Genomic DNA, 22,955 nt, shown 5'->3' on the forward strand with positions numbered 1-22,955 from the left:
TAAATACATAGCAACCTTGTAAAAAATGTTACAGGCCTTAGTCTAATAGCAATACATACCAACCTTAATGATGATAATATATTCATATTTGGCTCCAATATGTGATTTGAATGCTTTTTAATTAAGGTAAACTCTCCAATTCATGAACGGCAAGTCAAAACCGGAGCTCACCTTTCATCAAAGTCTCAGATCTCCTCATCAAGAGCTTCAGGCTACAAATTAAATCAAGCATGTAACAGAGACAATGGGGTAATTTATCACTCCATTAAGAGCTGCATTTTAACTCAAACCCTCCCACTGGCACAGAAGGCTGCCTCACCTTGCAGAGCTCCTGTTTCCTGCACACCTGGCCGGCTCCTCCTCCTCCTCCCTGCCGGGGGACAGCGCGCACAGCCCAGCGGAGGTTCCGACACCGGCGCGGCGTCCAGAACCAGGAGCCAGACTTCAGCCAAATACAGAACACCGCCAACAGTCTCAGAGGGGTTTAATGGGATGCCCGCCAGCTGATACCCTCCGTGTGTCAAGACGAACTTTCTGGTAGGTTTCTTTAATTTTCGGCACGCGTCGCGCGCAGATGCCAACAGCCTCGTGAGTGTAAACAGGTGCAGATTGGGATTAAGCGTATACAGCCAACAGCAGCAAAATATGGCATACGGTGATGTTTATGGCGAAGTTAACCTCAGCTGACTGTTCATTCTCTGGGTGTCAACTAAGCCTTAATTATTTTAGGACGTTTGTGTTGTGTTATATGTGTCAAGACCCGGGTTCATTGCCAATAGGGCAGATATTTCCTTCAGTTTCACTGTTCTGTCAATTGGCACAGTGTCTGCCTTTGTGTTTGAACTGTGCACTAATTAGCTGCTCAGGAATAAAGGCTTTTAGAATATAGGGAGCTCCATCTCTCTCTTTCTCATCACCTAACCTATGAGGCTAATTAGTAGAAAATTTTTGCCAAAGGAATCAGCAGTGTATTTTTTTTTCTCTCAGAGGCTATCATGTATAACACTGTATTTTATGATGGTGTTGTGAAACAATAGCACCTTGCATCACCAATCTGATTTTGAACGGCAGACTACAGACAGGGTTTGTGTAAATTACTAGGTGTTGGTAGGCCTTACTGAGAAACAAGTGTTTGCCCTAATAATAATAATAATAAAAACCACGGTTATATTTGTGGTAGCCAATAGTGGGGTTATAGGAACTAGAGTTCTCATTTTCTGCCCGAACCCGACCCGACCCGACCCGACCCGACATTTTCGGGTCGGGTCGGGCCTAAAATTTACGTGAATTGGGCGGGTCGGGTCGGGCTTCGGGTTCTGTGGGGGATTTTTTTTTTTTTTTTTTAAATAAAAAAATAGAATTATGTGCTCTGTTATTGATTATGACGTTTCATTTTTATGTGACTGGTGGAGAGAGTGAGAGACTGGATTGGATTTGGAGGCTAAACTTTCAGTGACAGACAGACAACCAGCTGTGCGAGCGCAGCGCAAACAAGTGAGAGAGAGTTGCAGCAGCATCCCGCTGTGCTGGCAGACTCGGCAGCAGGGACGGTTTCTGCTATGGGCAGTGCAACTGCCCAGGGTGCAATCTACTTGGGGGCGCACGAGAAAAAAAAAAAAATCTCCAGTTTTCTAGACTACCGTATTGACCCGCACATGCCGCGGCGGGCCGGCCGCGGCACCGCCTGATACCGACTGATGGTTCCCCGGTGCCGCGGCCGACCGGCTCTGTTAAATAATGGCGAATTTGGCGATTTTTTTTTTTCGGGCTTTGTCGGGCTGTCGGGCCTAAAGTTCGGCTAATTAGTCGGGTCGGGTCGGGCCTCGGGCTGGCCCAGTCTGGTCCGGGTCGGGTCGGGTCTTAATTTTCAGGCCCGATGAGAACTCTAATAGGAACCTTGTCTGATTTTATTGTATTTTATTATTTCTCCCATTGTTTTTAATAGTAATCAAGTGGCAACCAGATTATGGTCAGTGTTTTATGACATTATGCAGATCTTTTAGAAGATGCACGCATAAATAAGGTGAATTCTGTGAATATTGAGTGTGAGGTATTGTGTTGTGTCTCCGCTTGGCCTAGCGTGCCTATTGTATTCACGTGTACTGATACTGATGTCACGCCAACCCTTTTCTTGTGCATACACATGAGCACACAATGTTTCAAATAGGATACTTATCTCACCTGATAGATGGGGATATTTTATACCACTAGTGGAGTCTTTGTGCTTGTTCTCCTGTTATCCATCCACCACTGTTTGCAGTGGAGAAAAAAAGACAATTATGCAAACTCTCTGTGCCAGCCCAGCCCTGCTGCCTCCCTGCCTGATCAAAGCACTTTGTCCCTTTCCAAACTGCAGGCTGCCAGGGGTTCTGCTCATTACATGCTGCATGTTCTGCACAGCAACAGGAAGACGAAAAAGCCTGTTATCTGGGCATTATGTCGGACAGCGCGGAGTTTGAGAGCTGGATCTAGTGATTACTGTATCAAAGTTGAACGATAATCTGCGAAATCAACACATAGCCAAGTTGAGCTCCCGTATTTGCCTAGCTTTGTGGTAGAGTCAGGCGTTGGCATTTGGGTGAATCAGAGGAGCTTTCCTAGTAACTGGTTTGAATTTAAGGATTTGACGATTTTGAAGGAGATGTCACTTGGCATCCACAAGGCAATCTATTGGAAAAGGACCTTAGATTTCAAATTTAAAGCATAATGTCGACAGTTTGGGTCCAGATGTCAAATAAAATAAAATAAAATGAAGCAGACCAGGTAGTCAGAGGCCTGCAACATCTCATGTGCCTGCCAGTGGCTAAACCCCTTTAAGCCATACTGTTTTTCTAAGAGAGGAGGGTACAAAGTGTGATGAAATGAGAATATTGACAGAGGCCTTTGTTTCATAATTGTAATGTGTAGTTACTTGTTTCATTGTCAGTCTATGTTGATTCAGGTTCCCTCATTACAATATTGACTTTGCAGACAATTGGCAGTTGATAGACATAAAATCATGACCACGTCATTTGCCAAGTGCACTAAATGTACAGGACTCAGCCGTGATATATTGTCTGACATGCAGGGAGAACAGGACGTGGCGTGCAGTGCAAACGCATAATGCAAGACACGTTATACTCAGACTGTGCGTATCAGCATTGTAGACAGGTGTGTGCTGTCTGCTGCAGTTTTGTGGCAGTGTTTCAACCACGTTCCAGACCGGTGTTTGAACTTGGGAAAATATGCTTTTATGCAGATGCCACTCACGCATGGTAGTTGTCAGGACATTTGCCACGTTGTGTCGAAATTCTAGTTCATATGTTTATTTGGCACTGGGCCATGCTGTGCTGTTTTGAGTAAGAGAGTATGAGTCAAATTTAAGCTTTATGCCATGTACCACTCCATGGTAATACTCTCTTTAAGTGAGCATTATGTGGTAGTCTTGCTCTAATATTAACACTAGCTTCAGATACTAGGGTACGGATTTAAAAATGTCTGCATTGCTAAAGTGGGATCCCAAGAGTCACCTATGTGTAATGTAAGAAATAAAGGCAAAGTGACTTTTTTGCCTTTCATACACACATGAATATATGTAATCTGTCGGAAGACTGATTAAATTTGCATTTTTTCATTTTTCTCTGAAAGCATGGCATTGGTATTTGCCAGTGAAAAGATGGTATATATTGTAAGTACCCACAAAACATGGCCCTTTTTAAATGCTGCATTTTTTCAATGAGAATTTCAAGCCATTTATAATGGTAAAATCCACCTGGGGTGTGAATATTTTGCTTAACAGAGATTCAGTTTGGTTCATGATTCACTCGTTGGCAATTCCATTTAAGAATCATTTTTCTTTTTTGGTATGAATTCAGATTCATGAATTTTGATTGAGCACTTTAGCCAGGCTTTTACATGGGTGACATAAACAGGCTCTAGTATAAGATTGTCCTTTGTTTTCCGAAATGTGAGAAGAAATGAGACTACAGAATTATTTAAATATTATGTATTTTAAAACATTGTAATTCATAGTATTCTGTGACATCACCACCACAACAGACTAGTATGAGTCTAATTATTTCACAACACTATGTGACACATACCAACTAATCTATACAACAATACTTGATATAGGACAAAAGACAATAGGCAGTAACTTAAAAAAAACTGAGAGAAAAGAGAAAGGAGAAATCTTTAATAGGGTCAAATTCTAGTTTCATTCTCAAATATAAAAACAAAAGGCTAGATACAAACAAAAATTGTGGTGATATGAACTGTCTGTAACACCATTTCTATGGATCATGAATGATTCAGAGCTTAAAGCGTTCCATATCGATTCAGGCCAAAGTCGGAGTAATGTATTCCATTCATATCTTTCAGCAAATTGATGCAGTTGAATCGGCAGAAGCTGTAATCGATGCATTGATGCAATTAATCAGTGGTTACACCTCTAATATGCTCAGATTGTAAGACTGAATTTGCTTCCTCACATATTTCCCTCAACACATCCACGCTGTACATGTGGGTTTTGTTAGAGACGTCTGAGCTGTTGGGATGGAGAGAGAGGGATGGGCTCGGGCTGCGGCTGGGATCGAAACTGTCACCTTCCAGATAATGTGACAGCCTCTAACCACCAGGTCACCCCTCTCCGCCACCGCACATGGTTGAATATCCCTGCAGTGGCTTTTCCGTTTCCCGTAGGTGACATGATGGAGGTGGCAGGCCGCTGGACGGAGGTTTTCGAGGGCTCGGAGAGACAGGAGACGTCTGGAGGAGAGGAGCCGTTGCTAGGGAGCTCGACTCTCAAACTGGTCCCACGAGCGGCCGACTCCCCTTCCATACGCCGCTCCCAGCCCATCCTCATCACCGCAAACAGGTATGACCGTGAACGTTCATGTAAACACTGAAACCATCACTCACCCTGAGTAGGTCGTTACACATGTGTGCAGTTCACATGACTCAGTAGGATTTGAGTAGTAGGAGGTGGATATTGACTCAAGTCGGTGAGTCACATTCAGGCCATGAGTCATGTCATCTGATGTCTTGACAAAGGGACTAGTTTCACCAACACAAAGACACTATTATCCAAGATATGCCAAGCTTTAAATACACAAATAAGTCACTGGTCAGTAGTAATAAAAGGATGTTTGGGCTGGAAGTCAACGTGTTGTCAGGGACACTGTCTTGGCTGCTCAACACCAAAAATAGAGAGGAGTTATTTTATTTTTTTTTCTTTCACTTCCTTGTTTCATTTCTTACCCTTGGCATCTCTGTCTCCTCTACCCTGAACTACTAAAACAGTCAACATGAAGAGAGCAAAGATTTCTTGGCAGTTGTTTCATTGCAGAGCATTTATTTTAACACTAATGGCAAAAAATAGTAAGGAAAAAAAATTACATGCTCCTTTTCAAATCATTCTGCAGAAAATATGGGCATGGGTTGTCCTTTATCGAATTATGCCTTCTTTTCCCTTTTTTTTTTTGTAAAATATATAATCTTACCCACTGTTCAAACATAGCCAGGTGAATCATAAACCTGTTGGTGGCTGCAGAATTTACTGTGTCAAAACGTATTATTATTGTTCCTGCTGCAGTTTCCAAAAAGGAGCCCGTAATCTAAAATATTATTTTCTTTCTGCTTTCTGCTGACATATTATTCTACATCTAGCAGGATACTGACATACAAATAGCAAAAACATAGAGCTTAACCCTCAAGCGACCAACTGGGGTCACATCTGAGCCCAGAAATATGCTTTTATTCATATGTTAATGGTTAATCGTTTGGTCCTAACAAAATTTCTTGAATCTGTCGATTAGTTTGTCTCCAGTGAATCCATACCATATCCATCCATAAATCTATATTATTTCACGTTTCTGCCTTGATACGGAGTGATGAGATAATTGTTTTGACATATCATTTGGGGTCATGTGTGACCTCAGGCAAAAGCACTAAATTCCACCTATGTTACTTGATCAAATTAATCTTTACAAGAATCCAGGTTTCTGTTGGGACAAGATATCAGGTGGCACATACCCACAGAAGCAGCTGGGTTGTTTGCGTGTCAAGTTATTTTTTTTTCCCCATTCCGAATTGTGAGAGAAACTTGGACATTTTCATTTTCATTTTCTTCAGTCATTCGGGCCCGCCCTGACCTGGTTATATTCATGTAACTTTTCCAGGACAAAAGGTGTGGAGGCAAAATCCTCCTCCGTCCCCTCCATACCCAATCCATTCCCAGAGCTGTGCAGCCCGTCGCAGTCTCCGGTTCTCATTGGTTCACTCCCACCGCCATCAAGTGACAAACACGTAAGTTCAAAGCCTCGTTCTGAAGCCTATCTCCTCCTATTCTGTTGCATCTGAAAAGCTTTGATAAACACCAAGACCGGACTTTAGACCCAGCCGCGAAGTGTCTCGCTGAATTATCAGATCTGCTGTATTTCTTGTAGCTATCAGATTCCCCCTTGACTTTGAGATCTATATACATTATGTATCAAGGGGCAGTGAGCAGGGGACAGCTTTGGAAACTGCCTTTGGGCTTTTTTTTTTTTTTTTTTTTTTTATCACCACACATTTACATTCCCTTCTCATTTCACAATCTCAGTTTCAGTTTTGAATTACATTTAATCATGATTTGAATATGCTTCACTAATCAGTGAATCCGAGCTACTAAAAATGCCATGCTGTGAAGTAATCACATCCCATTCTCCACGTGCTGCACTGCATTGCCTCCGAAGGATACAATGAAACGGTCGGAGCTCAAGTCAATTCTGCCGGCCTCCTCCTGTTTGGACCAATGGACTCGTTAAATCTGTCCAACCTGTTTGCTGACTGTCAAACTTTACCGCTTCTGGTCCAGGTGACTGTTGGAAAGAACATATAATTAGTTAAAATGACGTGACCTGAGATACGTTGTCGTGACTCCTGTGGCTTATTTTGATGAAGACGCTGTCAGCCAGAGTTAGCTTGTATGTAATTAACATTCAGGAAAAAAAAAAAAAAAAAATCTGTCACTGTGCCGAAACACACACAAACACACACACACACACACACACACACACACACACACACACAAACACGTGGCAGCTAAGGGTTGCATATAGTTATACCGATATAAGCAGTACAACCACAAGACACCACAAGTGAAAATGTTATTTTAACCCATTTTGCACATTTTAGAGGGTGAGTTTAACTCTTGAGCAGTGGAGTATACATCAAATGAAATCAGATCTCATCTTTCCAAAATATTCCAAGCTTGGGAGCTCAGAATCCAAGTACTGAATAATGAAAATGTCTAGATTTATAATGTAAAATTAAAAAAGTCCAATTTTATTTCTGTGTATAGGCAGAAGTGATGGACTGAAGTGAAATACTGTTCCGATATAGACACATAGCTTAAACTCAGTGTTTCCCATAAAAACTATAATTTCTTCACTTCATTTCCTGTCTAATATATTAAGCTCTGTGTGTGTTGATAAATACATCTCAGCCTTTTACCTGCCTTTCTGCAGCTTTTGCGTTACTAGGTCAGCGATTGCCTCAGGTGTAGTTGTAGTGTAAAATCAGTTTTGAATGGATTAGCAGCTTAAATCAAACTTACTCCAACAAATCAGCACCTCTCCATTTCAGATTGTTGTGCAGGCAGTGAAAAGGCTGAGGTGAATGTTTAAAATATTTTTTCAGAATATTTGATTGTAGTCCTCGTTGTCGTGCATTGTTGCCCATGCGTCCTAAGCACGAAAAAATGGTGTATTTTCTGAATAAACAGGAGCATGTTTTTCACCCACCTCCCCAGCTGTTTAATAAAACCATTCAACATTCAAAGTGGACTGAGCGGATATTGAACTGAGAGGGTTTGCACTGCAAGAATGTTCCAGCACTGTCCCCCACGCAGCTCTCGAGGTGGTACTTTACTCTATTATTTGTCCTGACTGTCGCCGGCTCTCACCCAACCAGTCAGGACTTGTTGATTGACAGCTGCAGTTTTCAGGTTGGGCAGGTTTGTTTTCCTTGGGTTTGAAGCCAGACACTGTGTCAGACATCATGCTCTGTGCAAACGTCATGACCCGGGAATAACCTGCACCTGGTTCACCTCTGTGGTGTCGGGGACGCTGCCACTCCACATGCCTGGCTGCCTCTTTCAGCAGACATGAAACCCAAACAGAGAGAGGGAGGATGTCAAGAAGATCCGTATTTTTAGGATGAATTTCCTGAAGCCTCCTTTCGTTACTAGATAGCACGCAACGGAGAGAAACAGAAACAATGGGCGCAAAATGGTTTGAAATGTGGCAAAAGTTATGAAATCTAAGTGTAGGTGCTCATTGATTTCAATTCAAGCTCGAGTTGGAAAGGAGGAAGCCTAACAGACGAGACTGAGAAAAACACGGGTCAGGTCTCGGTGCCAGTCTAAAATTAGCAACAAATTGAAGGGCCCTCCCTCCAAGTGTCAAGGCCTATTAAATAAGAGATGGCATGCTGTCATTGCAGTGCCACTGACAGGTTCTTGGCCTCCCATCCTGGTTTCTTGTCTTGAGCGGTGCTATGTCAACGCAGTGCCAATACCAGCTGTTGTCTGTCGCTGTGAAATGCATGTTGTGCACTCAGTGTGCAGGCAGAGGGCAAACCCACCTGAACTCTGTTTACCTGCTTTTTTACACTGATATCTTCAGCGTACTAATTCATATTATATATCACAGTCAGTATCAAACTAATGTACATCACATAAAGATAGGGTCATCAGTTATTTGATGAAAGTACTTTGTTATTTTGTTATGGTTCATTGCATGATGGTGATGATGATTATTAACAGGTCATGGTTTACCCCATGTTTTATTTACTACTATATCACAGCAGCAAAACACTGCTGTGTCAATCATTTGTTTAAGGATTTGTTTTGTGATTGTTTTACCATTCAGTTCTACAAGACGGTTTTGCTTTTATTCTAACAATAATAAACTTGGTTGATTATTTTTTTTTTTTTGTTATGTTTATTATGGCATGGTGTTATATATATTTTTCTCTGTCGTACATTACTCGACATGCTACAAAGAAAAGACGTAAACACTCCCTTCTAATTGCACCATCTCCCCCACCAGCTGATGAAGGTGTATGGAGAGGACAGTCACAGCAGGTCCATGTGGGTTTCAGCAGGAGCCACAGCCAGGGAGGTGTGCCACATGCTGGTCCAGACGGCACACTGCAGCGACCAGGAAAACTGGGCTCTTATCGAGCTGCATCCCACGCTGGGCCTGGGTGAGATGCCAGCATGAAAATAAACGGACATTTGACCAATTATTAAATGAACACCTGAATTCACAAGGGTCAAAATGCATGCATCAGGCAGTGTTTTTTAATTTAAACTCTCCTGTTGTCTTTGGGGTCAATTTGACCCCGTTCAGTGTTCAACATCACTAAATACATGACTAACATAAGTAAATTATTAACATATTTAATGCCTTTTCCTGATTTAATGGGGACAAGTGGATAAACATTTTAACATGATATGTTTTTAATGTCCTGGACACATTTAGTACCCATAGGTGTTTCATTGGTGTCAATTTGACCAGAGGCTCTTCTAGCTGTGTAAAAACCTGTAAGAAATATCAACATTTCACACACATTAGTTTTAGTTGTTTTTGATGACAGTGAGGAACTATAACATGTTATTTATAATCTTCAAAAAACTTCCCTCTGCTTTAGGGCCCTAACCATACATAACCACACCTGTAGTGGTGTGAGAACCACTGATAGTTCACACGACATTGGGGAGGGAGAACATAATTCTCACAAGAACTTTGATGTGTATGAAGGGATGGGTGTGGGGTGTTATGTTTTATTTAAAGGGCTGTTTAGGTAGTCAACAAGAAACATGGAGTACCTGACACATAAATTTGGGCAGTAATTTTTATTATAAGAATTTCCTGGAGGTGTAAATCACTGGGGTCAAACTGTCCCCAAGGGTAAAAAATGTTAGTAAATTTGAATGTAACAGGAGGGTTGAAGAATGTACCCACTACATAGCATTTCACATACTGTACATTCTCCCGTCTTAGAACGATGTCTGGAGGACCACGAGGTTGTGCTGGAGGTTCAGGCAACCTGGTCCGTGAAGGGAGACACCAAGCTGCTGTTCCGCAAAAACTACGCCAAGTATGAGTTCTTCAGAAAACCAGTGGTACGCAAACGGACACACACAGCCTACAGTCAGTGTTAAAATCCTCAACATATTATCAGCCTGGACCAGTCCACACCACACGCTGAAATATATCCCATCCCTGCCATTTACAAGACAAAACACCGCCAGCAGAGTCAAGGAGTTACACTATTTCTTTAAGGTTGACAAGGTGTGATGTCACAACCACTAGTGACACCTGTTGATTAGCAGGTGCTGTGTGTGGGTGCAGCGACACACACTTCCTCTTTCAGATATTTCCCAATACCTAGTGTCTGATCTCTCCCTTTGCCTGTAAAACGTGTGTGAGTGTGTACGTTGAAAACCTGTCTTGGATGTTAAGAGGAAAGACATGAGTCACTGACTATGTTTACATGCAGGAAGTATTCAGTTTTTTGCCCTTATTCTGAAAAAGAATATATCTGTTTACCTGGCTGATGACAATGAATATTCCACTAATATTCCCTTTTACATGCAACTGTGCATACTCTAACATGTGCAAACTCTAACTGTGCAAACACAGCTTCCTCCTTTCATTCATTCAACCACCTTATTGAAAAGGTCTGCATTGCTATATTTGCACATATCCAAAAACATGTTGATATCCAAGTCTTTCATAATGTGTAAAAGTAGCTGTGTTTCTCCTTCCGACCTCAAACGTGGGCTTTTCTTTTGTGAATGTGTCTCTAACCCAGCGTTGCAAACTGTTGGCGAGTTGGTTTCTTTACAACGCACAGAGTTGACCGTAAACAGGCAGCCGTGTGTTACAACCTGCAGTAAAAACCCCAATTGAAACACATGGTCCAAATGCACTGTATACAAAGAATACTTCTAAAACCTGAATATTGTCTTACCTTACGTGTCTTACTCAGAAAAAGTTACAATGAGAAAAAATGGCCATACTAGGAATATCCAAATGGAATCTGCTGTTTACATGACCTATATCAAATTTCAAATATTTTCATAGTTGCAATAATAGTGGAAAATATGAGTGTGAGAGTGTACTGATTGAGGTTCCAACACTGATGTTTTGTTGAAGTAAGCCCTTACTGCCTCCAGACGGAACAAACGTGAATTTAATTGTTCCATAATTAACTGCTATACCTACCTACCTATACCTGTATTCACAATTAGGTTCACGCTTGCTGCATAACACCTCTCCTTTGAGAAAATCCGGGGCCAAATCCCTGTTCTGCCAGTTCTATTCAGACACGATTAACTTCGCACAATGTACACGTATGCCGTACATATGTGGCCCTATTCAGATTGAGTGAGGCACTAACGCTGCCATACTTGACACTTTGGGTTAAAAATCCCACCAGTGTGCATGTAAAGGTGGAATTAGAAGGATGATGACTCCGTCTTGGCCCTAGTAAAAAGCAGACGCTCACGTGGAAATCATTTCAGGTATTTATTAACAAGCTCGGGTCACACAACTCAACGCTGGTGTGGATAGTATGAGCATGACACTGATAGGAAGGTGAGACTTCATTTTACAGAGTGAGGTAAACGTTTGGCTTCTTGTTCAGCGTCTGAGTCATTGTTCACTTTACATGGATACATATGCATTTATCTCTCCTGGTGTCGAGGCACAACTGGATAATCCAAACTGTTACAGGCATACAGGAGGACAACAACATGTTTTCTCAGACTTGCTGGTGCCAGTTCTCAGCTACAGAGTTAGGACAAAACATATATGACCATGAGAACGTCATGAGCACCATGAACTCTGGAAACTGCAGTGGATACAGAGAGAGAGAGAGTATTAAAATCATGCTATCAGTATGCAAACCGTACAAATGTAAATAACAATATGCATGAATTTTTTGCATATGCACACACAGACCCATACCAGGGTAATGCTAGTTTTTAGTGTGTGGGTGTATACATGTAAGCCTTTTTTTGAGCCTTGTCAAAGGAAAATTTCTGGCACCTTCTGGGTCAGACAATAAATTCTATCTATCTATCTATCTATCTATCTATCTATCTATCTATCTATCTAGTTTTTCAGTTAGGTTTAGTTTTAAGTTAGTTTTTAATGGCCACCTGCAGTTACAGAGTTTTAGATTTCAGTTTCAGTTCAGTTTTGTCTTGTTACATTTACAGTTTTAACTTTTTTTTTCTTTTATTTGTTTTGTTTTCTTTCAGTTTTAGTGTTTTTATTTATAAGCGTTTCTCAGGTAGGATCAAAGGTTTCTTATTACACCATTAGCTAGTATTGGCTTCTTTGTGGGTGTTCCTTAAATATTATCTTCAGTAATGACAACACACTTTTCGCAGTCACAAAAACGGAGTCGTGGATAAGGTTTGAATAGTCCCATATAGGCCTGTCACTCAGTGATTTGCCTAAACAAAGAAGTTGCTATATGTTCCCTCTAAGCTGTCTGGAATAAAAGGGTTCAGTTCCTGAAAGGTGTATTTAACTTTGGTGTCTAATTTTCATGGCCCTTAACAAATCAGTCTGATCAGCTGGAAGGTGAAGCAACAGAGAAGACACTCTTTATCTTGTAAACGAGCCTTAGATTTCAATTTCAGTTCAGTTTTGTCTAGTGTCAAGGTACATTTACAGTTTTAACTTTCATTTTCTCGCAATAGTTTTGTTCTCTTTCAGTTTTAGTGTTTTCATTATAACCATTTGGTAGGATTAAAGGTTTCTTATTACACCATTAGTTAGTATTAGCCTCTGCAGACCTTGACTGACGACTGCCTCCTCTCCTTTCCCAGCTCTTCTTCCCAGAGTGCATGATCTCCGACAGCGCTGATGTCAGCAAGGGGATGACATCATCAGAGCTCATTCAGGTAAGCCAATAGAAAACAGGAATGTGATCACATTACACTGCAAACATTAGATAATTGGAAACACTAGAAATCACCAATAGATATGAGCGGTACAGTTCTGCATTATATGAATTACTGGAAAGAACACAAACACACACAAACAAACGAACGAACAAAGTATCACTTGGTGTTTTGCTTGCCCTCCTGCCAGGCGTCATCAGTGGAACTCCATGACTCTGTGTAATTAAGGTTATTTATAGTAACAAATAAACACAAAGGCTGCAAATGCAAAACAATTTTTTTTCATGGCTGTAGCACATTTCTGTTGGTTCCTCAACCGTGTATAGTGAAATTAATGCAGTGAGATTGATGAATAATGCTTGCAGATATATCTTTAAAATTTCTTGTTTTCTTGAATTTAGAAAAATAGAGATGGCCAATATATATGCATCGGTTGACATCAGCTTTAAAAAACACATCAGTACCGGTCCAAGAAATGTTTTAATACCGATGTTTGTCTGATTGTAAAATTAGGAATTTCATGAATTTTTTTCTACATGTGTGTCATTAATACAACTTTCAACAACAAAATAAAACTAGTATAGTCTTTTATTTAAAAACACAGTTATGTTATGACAGACCTGCCAGAAAAGCTGAAACTGTTTTGTGCCCGAAAGTACTAGATATTGGTATCGGCCTGAAAAAAAAAAAAAAAAAAAAACACATCATTTCATCCCTTAAAGGATTATTGAAGTTACACAGTGAATCAAATGTATTTCATGGGTCTTAGGGTGTTAAAATTGACTCAACACATAAAAGACTGAGTCATTTTTCAGTCCAAGTATAAAAAAACAAAAATGAGAAGGTGCAAAATTTAGAGATTGGAAGATTTTGTCAGGTGTCAGTGGCACATAACCAGGTTTTGGCCCCAGCAGAACCTGCTCAGGTCCGGGACGTGTCCAGAGATCCAGAGCTTCCTGCACGTGAGGGAGCCCAACCGCAAGGCCTGGAAGAGGGTCTACTTTTTCCTCCGACGCTCCGGCCTCTACTGCTCTACCAAGGGCTCCTCCAAGGTCAGCCAGTCACTTGTACAGCCCTTGACACAGTTTCAGTCGCAGAGGGTTTCACAACGCCCGTGTGAGTGTAAACAGCATAAAGTTGTGCAAAGAGCAAGGAAGAGCCGAATAGAAACAGAAACTGCTGGAGCTGAAATCAATGACCTTTTTGTAGCAGTTGTCAGCAACATGACAACAAACATGAATTACACATGAATTGGACATGTATTTGGCATAAAAATCTCATTTGTATTTGTGTGTGTGTGTGGACTAGGAGCCTCGCCACCTGCAGTATGTGGCTGATCTGGACGAGCTGAATGTGTACACCGTGGCCAACAGCCGTAAGCTGTACGGGGCCCCTGCCGACTTCACCTTCTGTATCAAGGTAGCCACTTCCTCAGGGCTCTCACTGCAACCGAGGCGGGATTAAACAGAAAAATGTCCTCAAACCAGCTGGGACAATGTCTGGGGAGCAGTTTTACCCCGGGGATTTAAGAACTGTTTGACTCAGGGGGTGTGGGTGTGCATGTGTGTCTTTGGCCTGTGTGTAAAGTAAAGCAAAAATCCTCCCTTTAGCATTTATGGGCTTTTATTTTGTGAGGTTGCCAAGAAATTATTCTTGCACTATTGGAAGATCATAAAATTGTAATAATTTAGACTAGCACAATTCAGACTTGCACAGTAGCTACCTGTCATTCTAGTGCAGTTCTGCACCACGAAACATGAGTTAAAAGCTGGGAAATCACCCTGGGTATTGTGAAACTGTCCACAGAGTTGGTCACCCATATACTGCCAGCAAAGTAGGTCTTGAGGTTTGAATTTAGGTTCCCTTTTTTTGAGAAACATGTCCATGTACTTAAATCTGCCTTAAGTCACTGTGCAAAATTATAGTAATAACCTAAAAATTACTTTTCCTGTATGTTTCCTGTACATTTTATTACCAGACTTTCCATTTAATAAATTTGGAGTTAGGATTTAAAACTGAAAGGAAGAGCGATATATGATATGTGCGTGTGTGTGTGTGTGTGTGTGTGTGTGTGTGTGTGTGTGTGCGTGTGCGCGCGTGTGTGTGTGTGTGCGTGTGTGTGTGTGTGCGTGTGTGTGTGTGTGTGTGTGCGTGTGCGCGTGTGTGTGTGTAGCCTTGCAGAAGCCACGACCGTGCTCATGACCTGAAGCTCCTGTGTGCTGAGAACGAACAGACACGAACTTGTTGGACATCGGCGTTCAGGCTGTTCAAGGTTTTGCACCAGTAAAATCCAGCAATAAAATAATTCCCATGTGACGCTGCAATGCACCATAAACCCATTTTAGGAGAACGTTGACGTCACTAAGTAGTATTTGGCAAATACAGCTGATTACATTCTCTTCTCTCTACACTGCTGTGGTAAAGGAAATCTCACACATCCTCTTGGTCAAATGTAGACACAGTAAAATCAATGAGTCATTTACTTAGTGTACCTTGCTCTCCTCTCTCTCTCTGTATGTGTGTGTGTGTGTGTGTGTGTGTGGTCAGTATGGGAAGCAGCTTCAATGTAACTACCAGTTATCCAAGTTGGCCCCGCAGTGCCTGGAGGCAACCAAGCACACAGATGGCAAAGTGAGCTCATTAGAGGATTGCAATGCAGAGGAATCTGAGCAATAATTACTCGAGTGTCATCCTACATTGATGCAATTATGCTTTTTTCAACTGTGTGTGTGTGTGTGTGTGTGTGTGTGTGTGTGTGTGTGTGTGTGTTTGCAGCCCGAGTCAGAGGCTAGCCTGGTGGCCATGGACTTCTCCGGGAAGTCTGGAGGGCGGGTCATCCAGAACCCATGGGAGGCCCAGAGCGCTGAGAAAGAGGAGGGACTAGCCTGGAGGGTGAGTAAGGAGGGATGAGTGGATGGAGTGAGACAGAAGGGAAGGATGGTCAGGCCCGGAGGCAGAGCAGGAAGAGATGGAGAGAGTTGGATGAAGAAAGGGAGGGAGGGATAGTGGCAGTAAGGGTCAAGCCTGGCGGGGCAGCAGGGAGAAAATGGATGGAGGAAATCTTCGACAAGAGATGTATGGAAGGATAAATGAACAGAGGGAGCAAATAGAGTTTCTATCTCTCGACACGAATTGTATCTGGCCTGTTTGGGCTTAGATTATTTAATTATTGAAACAGGTTTGACAGGGTCAGGCTCTTTGGTGCGATAGAGTAGCAGGCAGGCAGACGCTTCATGCAACCACAAGCACGCCATGCCAGAATGAGGGTCTAATAAGTGTCAGTCGACAAGGTCAACAAAAAGCTACACACAGGAGGCTTTGGTCAAGCAAGTGTTGGTGAATCCTGTATCTTTTATTCACTAAACACATGCTGCTATGTGTTTAGTCAATATTTGATGCATCCAGGCTGACTGATCAGTGAGCATTTGTTGGGACAGAGCTTTGCTTTTTGGGCCCATTGCAAACTCTTAAGTAAGTGGGATGTAAAATGTTCCCCATAATGGATCTTATTGTGTTGTTTTTCTGTTTTTTTTTTTTTTTTTTTTTGGTTAAGAGGAGAGAAGCCCTGAGGTGCAGTCTACCCAACCTGAGCTCTGGAGCACGACCCTCCTGTAAGTCCACCCTAAATGAGGCAGATACCACTGAAAACCTTTGTTTAGGGTGCTTTCTTACATGCTTATGTTTCTGCCTCTGTGTGTGTGTGTGTGTGTGTGTGTTTAGCCATCCACAAGAGCCAGCTGTGGTTTCATGGTGGTGTGTCTAGAAAGCAAGCGCAGAGACTGATAGAGGAACAGGGGCTGGTCGACGGGTGAGTGGGAATCCATGCCTTTTCAGATCCCTTAATGGGACTTAATGGGACTGGACCCCTGCACTTAGACAAGTCTAACTCATTATTCAATGCTAAAACATTTACCGATGCCTTATTCATTCTCCCATGTACAGATGTATCTTAAATGAGTGGCCTTTCTCTGCGTAGAAGATATTTACTCTAGGTGTGTGTGTGTCTGTGTGTGTGCGTGTGTGTGTGGGTTTAGGATGTTCCTCATTCGTGAGAGCCAGCAGCATGCGCAGTGCTTTGTCCTCTCATTGTGTTATAAGCTGAAGACCAAACATTACCTGGTAATCCCTGTGAGTCCCCATCATTCTGTCAAAGTTGTTCACTCATTCATATTCATACAGTAGTTCTACTGCACAACAGCTTCTCATTCTGTGTTTTATAACCACAAGGAAAAGGCCACGCTGCTGTAAGGCATATTCTGACAGTAAATACCCTTCTCTTGCCTTTTGTAGTGTGAGGAGGGAGGCAGGAAGTACTTCACCATGGATGATGGCTTGACTCTTTTCATCGACCTTCTGCAACTGGTGGAGTTCCACCAAATCAACAAGGGCATCCTGCCAGTCTGCCTCAAACACCCTTGCATTTGTGTAGCACTCTAACACTAAGTCCATAGTCCTTCCTCATAACCCCCGTCCTAACCTAGGGAACTCCATATGACCTTAGATAATATTCCAGGGTTGCTCCGTATGACCTGAGATCTTAGACTAGGATTATTTGATACTTCACACTTCAGATAAACCCCTCTGATCTTTGCCTTATAGCTCCTTGGTCCCTTTATATCATCTCTACTCTTGACCCAAGATCACTGTATAAGACCTTTGCTCTTACTATAGTTTGAGATAAGCCTGAATGGGCTGCTTGTCTGGCTGTATACACCACGGTATGATGGCTTTTTGTAATTCTGACCTGTATGGACCCCAGTCGCAGTGCCCACATGTTTTAAGGGTTAGAGTTAGACTCAGATGCACCCAGTTGCATGGACTGAGCATAGCCATAGATTCAGATGTTCTCTGAGATGCTAATTCGGAAAATGTTTTTCGTTCAGTAGTTTTAGTTTAATAGAGTAGTGCTCACTTATGTTCATGCAACATTCTCATAATCACCTTATTTGTAACCCACCGGCATCACAGTACCACAGACTCTCATCACACAGCTGTGTTCTCCACCTGCCCAGGTACCAGGACAATTTAAAGGTGTAATTGATGTGGTAATGATGTCAACTGTTTGGGGTTTCAGTTGCTTACAGTGTGAGAGAGGGTCCTGTGGCAACCCTGAGCCAGGACCAGACATGAGCATATTGTCTGCATCATGAAGCCTTTTTGCCAGTAGCTTTTTAATTGCATTAGACTGCAGTACAATGTCAGACATCACTTGTTTTTGTATTTTAATTAATAATTTGCATTCCCCTCAGAGACAGCTTAATTAGCCTTTTTGGGCAGTTTTTTTTTTTTGGGACTTAGAGGATCTTTGGAAAGAGCATTTCTAAGATGCTGTTTCTGTTAATAGCATATAACCAATAACAGCATCAGGATTTACACCGTGATATGGGAATCAGCACAAGAGCTGTGGCAAGTTTGAACTGATTGTGGCTTCACTACATTCCAGTGAGGGCCTTAAGAATCGTGGCCACCAGAGGGTGCTCTACAGTCACCATATAGTTCAGTCAAAGCCAACAATAGCTGATTACGTTCTCTTCTCTCTACACTGCTGCGGTAAAGGAAATCTCACACATCCTCTTGGTCAAACGTAGACACAGTAAAATCAATGAGTCATTTAGTTAGTGTACCTAGTGTACCTTGAAGAACTCAGAGAGGCATGTTTTTTTTTTGTTTTTTTTTCCCATCAGTGTCATGTATGAAAGGACTACATGTATGGTAATATTTCAGGATTTTTTTTTTTTTTTTAAATGTAATAACATTGTGATAAATCCAGCAGCTGCAACAGTTTATGATAAATCTGTCTAGCTGTTGCAGCCTCATGAAAGCGACCCAGGTTGCAATAATGTAGCATGTAAAAAGTTTTTGATTTTATATTGTGTGTATTCAATCCCTATTTGTGCCTTAGAAACAATACCACAATGTAGTTTAATTATAGCAATCGTAAATAACAATACATAACATCCTTCAGCACTCTTTCACTGCTATATTTGCACAATGATGGTGATGGGAAGCTATATTTTCTCATGTGATAAGAGCTTACAGTTGCAACATTTGGTGTTGAAACAACCATATGGCTGACGTGCACCAACTCTTGGGGTGTGTATGAAAATACATATTGCCATAGCATCTTTTGTTGGAGCATCTGCTCCTTAACTTGAATACGTTGCACTTGCTGTTAGCTGTTTTTTATAATAAAGACCCAGTGCTAAAATGTCAGCATATACATTGTCATGCATGTGCTCAATAAATGTACAAGGCCTGTTTAATTCTTTCCACATTTCTCTCTCTCTTTTATTGAATAAGTGTTAGTTTTATTTTTTATGTGTCGAATAAATAATTTCACATGAAACATCTACTGTACATGGACATTAATTCAAACTTTGAGTCAACACACAGTAAGCTGTAGCTCAATAAAGAATTTGCAGCGCTGTCTAAAATTATAATACAGCCTCTATTAGACCAAAATTAGAAAAAAAAAAAAAAAAAAAAAAATCCGGGCTGAATCCTGAGGAAACCCAGTGGTGGAGCAACATGAAAGGCTGCCTCAAGGTTATAGTGAAGTTCCTGGCAGTGTGCACCCCTCTGATGCAGCGGGGATCAGAGATCGGCTGGATAGCTCTGAGCTTTGCACTGTGGCTTCAGAAGCTAAAGAGCTGATTTCTCTAGTGACCCGCTCTGTGTCTGTGGGTGTGCAAAGCTCTCTCTCTCTCTCTCTCTCTCTCACTCTGTGTGTGTGTGTGTGTGGCTAAATACCAGAGTGCTTTGGTAACTCTTCGTTTTCCACTGCAGGAGTTTCCATGGTAACAAATTTCCCCCTCATCAGCTAAGATGGGCAGGTAAATTAAAGGGTTAAGAAAAAAAAAAAAAAAAAAACCAACAGAATGCATGGGTCACATATAGGCTTCAAAAAGGAGAACTCAAAAAAATGTGCAGCACTATGAAGTATGAGCTGTGATTTAATTTCTTTGGGTGAGGAAGTGGAAAGTATGAGCTATCTAAATTTGACCTTCCTCTGTTCAAAGTGATAAAAAAAAAAAAAAAAAAAAAAAATCGAGAATTTCCCTCAGAGAATTTCCTTTGGGTGAGCTCCAGCTTTTAACATGATGTCAAAGTGTCAAATATATAACACTTTTAAGTAGTGTGTGACTTTGTGGATTGAACTTAATTGTTTAAAGATATTCAATTAATAATTCAGCCAGTTGCTCCGGTTAAAAACAGTTGCACCGCTGCTGGATGTGGTGACAGGTAAGCCCACTTCAGCTCTCTTTACCTAACTTTTTATATTTGGAAGAGACTTATGCACCTTGCTGATACATTTTAGTGACTGAAATTCATAAATGTTGTAATAGCAACAAAATGGTCTAGGTTTTATCAGAATTTTTTTAGGGGACAAACTTCAGTTATTGCTGTTCTGAAAATATACTTGATTTGTGCTGATGTTACTGGATGTTTACCTTATGATGATCACCGACTGGAGGTTATAGCGTACTCACCTTTTTATTTACTACTGCATCCCTGGCCACACTGCAATACAAGATGTGGTTTTTCATTTAGAGTGGTTTAGGGTTTCAGCATCCTTATCACAGCCACGCTGGGATATTGCACAATGATACTGTAATTACAAAAACTGAATCAGGGGTACTTACAAAGTTTTGCTTGCACCAAACACTTTGCAGTCATGTATCACGCTGTGAGATAGCTGCTGTGCTGCGTCGTAGCCTCTCCGCTGAGAGGGGGGCTGTCTGCATGGGCAGGAAAATGGGACAGATCAGATCACAAGCCCAGAGGCATCCAAACAGAAATCAGATACGGGCAAATTACTTTGGTAAATCACGAGTTAAACCTTTTGTCTTTTTTTTTTTTTTTTTTGCCCAAAGGAGCACTTTCAGTAGCCCCTCTCAAACCATGACAGAAAAATTGTAACAATCCTATAATAAGATTTTGAAATATAGCATACAAATATCACAGCAAAACAATAGGTTCTTGCAGGGATGCTACTGGAGCACTGCAGGAGAGTTATAGTGATTGCAGAGGATATAAAAATACCGTAAAGCATGATAACTCACTACAGAGTAGCACAGACAGACTATATGGGACTATATAGGAATTTCATAGAAGCTTTTCATCAGCAACAGCATGTAGGATAGAGACAGAGATGCAGGGAAACAAGGATGCTGGCCGCCAGTGGGAAAGCAGGTGTGCAACAGTGTAATACCACTTGCTTCGTAAAAATCTTGCATAATGAGGTGCCTTGACTCCTGGGAATGCACAAAAGTTAGAAAACCCCCCCCCCCAAATGTTCTTTTTTTTTTTTTTTCAAAGCACCTGCACAACATTTTGCCAACCTCCTTCACTGGAGAGAGAGATGCTAATATACGGAAAAGAAACACAGCTACTATGGATTGTGAATTGCTGTTTTCGGGATGTAAATAGTCGCCGTGAACAAGGCGAGTCAATTTTCTTAAGAAAATGTGAAGTCTGAAGTGCTCTTGCTTTAGCTTAAGACATGCTTACAGTTTAATCACCACCATTCCCCCTCTCACATTCATTTTTTGGGAAGACATAAAAGTGAAATTTGAATACCTTAAAATGTATGAGGACTTTCAAAATACATGAATGTGGTACGTTCCCCCATCTCCTAAAGGACCTGAACGTTTTGAAGTTGAAACGGAGCACCTGGCTGAATGTAGAAGTAGTTAGAGTCCACGAGTTTGGAGGGAACAATAATAATAAAAAAAAGAAGTAGAGAATAGCTATTCAGCTCTCAGTTAGGCCTCTAATAAATGCCCAGCAGTAACCCATTCTTTTTTGTGTGTGCCGACACCATTACTGGGACTCTCCTGATTTATTATGAGTGTGCAGAGAATATTTTTTGCTGCAATGTTTGCCAGTGCCACTGCAGCAAGCGCACACTGCGTGGTTGTCTCTCGTTTGACTTGTTTAATCATTATCTGAAGCATCTCCAAACAGTCCTCCAAAAAATCAGAACCTTAATTAAAGCAACAGACCAAAGTGTTTACCTGACCCAGTTTTAGTCTGATTATTCTCATTCAGGCTTTGAGATTAAAGTATCTGTATGCCTGATTGTTGTGGGAGTCTTGTATTTCCAGACTCCAGACAAACACAATGGATGATTTGAAGAAAACCTGAGCACAAGCACGCAGGCACATTTAGATTTAATCATATTTTCCCAGTTTGTGTGTCTCAAAGCTGTCTTAATATGTGTTCAGAGTAGCACCTCTGTGTCCAGGATGCCTTACTCCCCAGTTCTCCAAAAAAGGCTTCGATTTGCACCGTTTGCATGAAGCGTCTGCATGTATAAGGTGACATTTACAGAACGACCGTGGCAGCTTTTATTAAGATTAGCCGTAGCGATGCTTGAATGTTTTTTTCATGATAGACTAAGAGTTGACAGATGTATGATCTGAATTTTAATGTTATAATGACAAAACCCCCTGAGTTCAGTCTGCCTGCGCATCGATTTTCAGCTGGAGCGAGACACTTTTCACTCTGTATTGTTTACCAGAAATTAAACTTATCAGCAGTGTAGACATGACTGAATTATGAATTATACATTCATTCGTTCTCATTCTCAGACGCATTCCCTTTCTCTCTCTCTCGTCACTTCTTCCTCTCAGTTCCTAGCTATCTGTTTATCTATCTATCTATCTATGCAATAAGCTTTTGTTGAAATGATGAGAAACTCTTTAAAACAATATTGGCAAGGTGATTCATAAAGCATTACAAAATATAACAATTATGTTAAACATGCAGAAAGATGAATAGCCACTTATGTAGCCAACTGTTTATTAGTTGATAGTGATAATGTATAATACATGAATTGAGACTCCTTGCTCCTGTTACTGTCACTTTCGCACTGTCTAAGCAACTGCACCCTGTAACTTTCTAGCCATACAGGATAATGTGCCATGCATTTGATTGGGTATATTCACTTGGTTTGCGCTGCATAGGTAGTTATACAGAATATCCTTTAATGCATTCACGGCTCTTG

At 41.3% G+C, this 22,955-nt stretch overlaps 1 protein-coding gene across 3 annotated transcripts; it reads left to right on the forward strand.

Annotated features, from left to right (window-relative positions):
- Positions 1-303: 303 nt before the first annotated feature.
- grb7 (growth factor receptor bound protein 7) lies at positions 304-19,220 on the forward strand. 3 transcript variants are annotated; one of them, XM_030077168.1, is made up of 15 exons: positions 304-537; positions 4,660-4,855; positions 6,159-6,285; positions 9,072-9,228; positions 10,029-10,150; positions 12,872-12,946; positions 13,858-13,998; positions 14,255-14,365; positions 15,120-15,218; positions 15,494-15,577; positions 15,722-15,838; positions 16,500-16,557; positions 16,667-16,754; positions 16,981-17,074; positions 17,237-19,220. In XM_030077168.1, the coding sequence occupies exons 2-15, from the start codon at positions 4,686-4,688 to the stop codon at positions 17,381-17,383; spliced, it is 1,590 nt and encodes a 529-aa protein (XP_029933028.1). In that variant the 5' UTR covers positions 304-537; positions 4,660-4,685; the 3' UTR covers positions 17,384-19,220. The 3 variants fall into 3 exon arrangements, with proteins under 3 accessions (XP_029933028.1, XP_029933027.1, XP_029933029.1); XM_030077167.1 differs by having other exon boundaries at positions 4,681-4,855; XM_030077169.1 differs by having other exon boundaries at positions 4,681-4,855; positions 13,861-13,998.
- The last annotated feature ends 3,735 nt before the right edge of the window (positions 19,221-22,955 follow it).

This window comes from Myripristis murdjan, chromosome 19 (genome assembly GCF_902150065.1).
Source record: "Myripristis murdjan chromosome 19, fMyrMur1.1, whole genome shotgun sequence".
In the NCBI taxonomy this organism is placed as follows: Eukaryota; Metazoa; Chordata; class Actinopteri; order Holocentriformes; family Holocentridae; genus Myripristis; species Myripristis murdjan.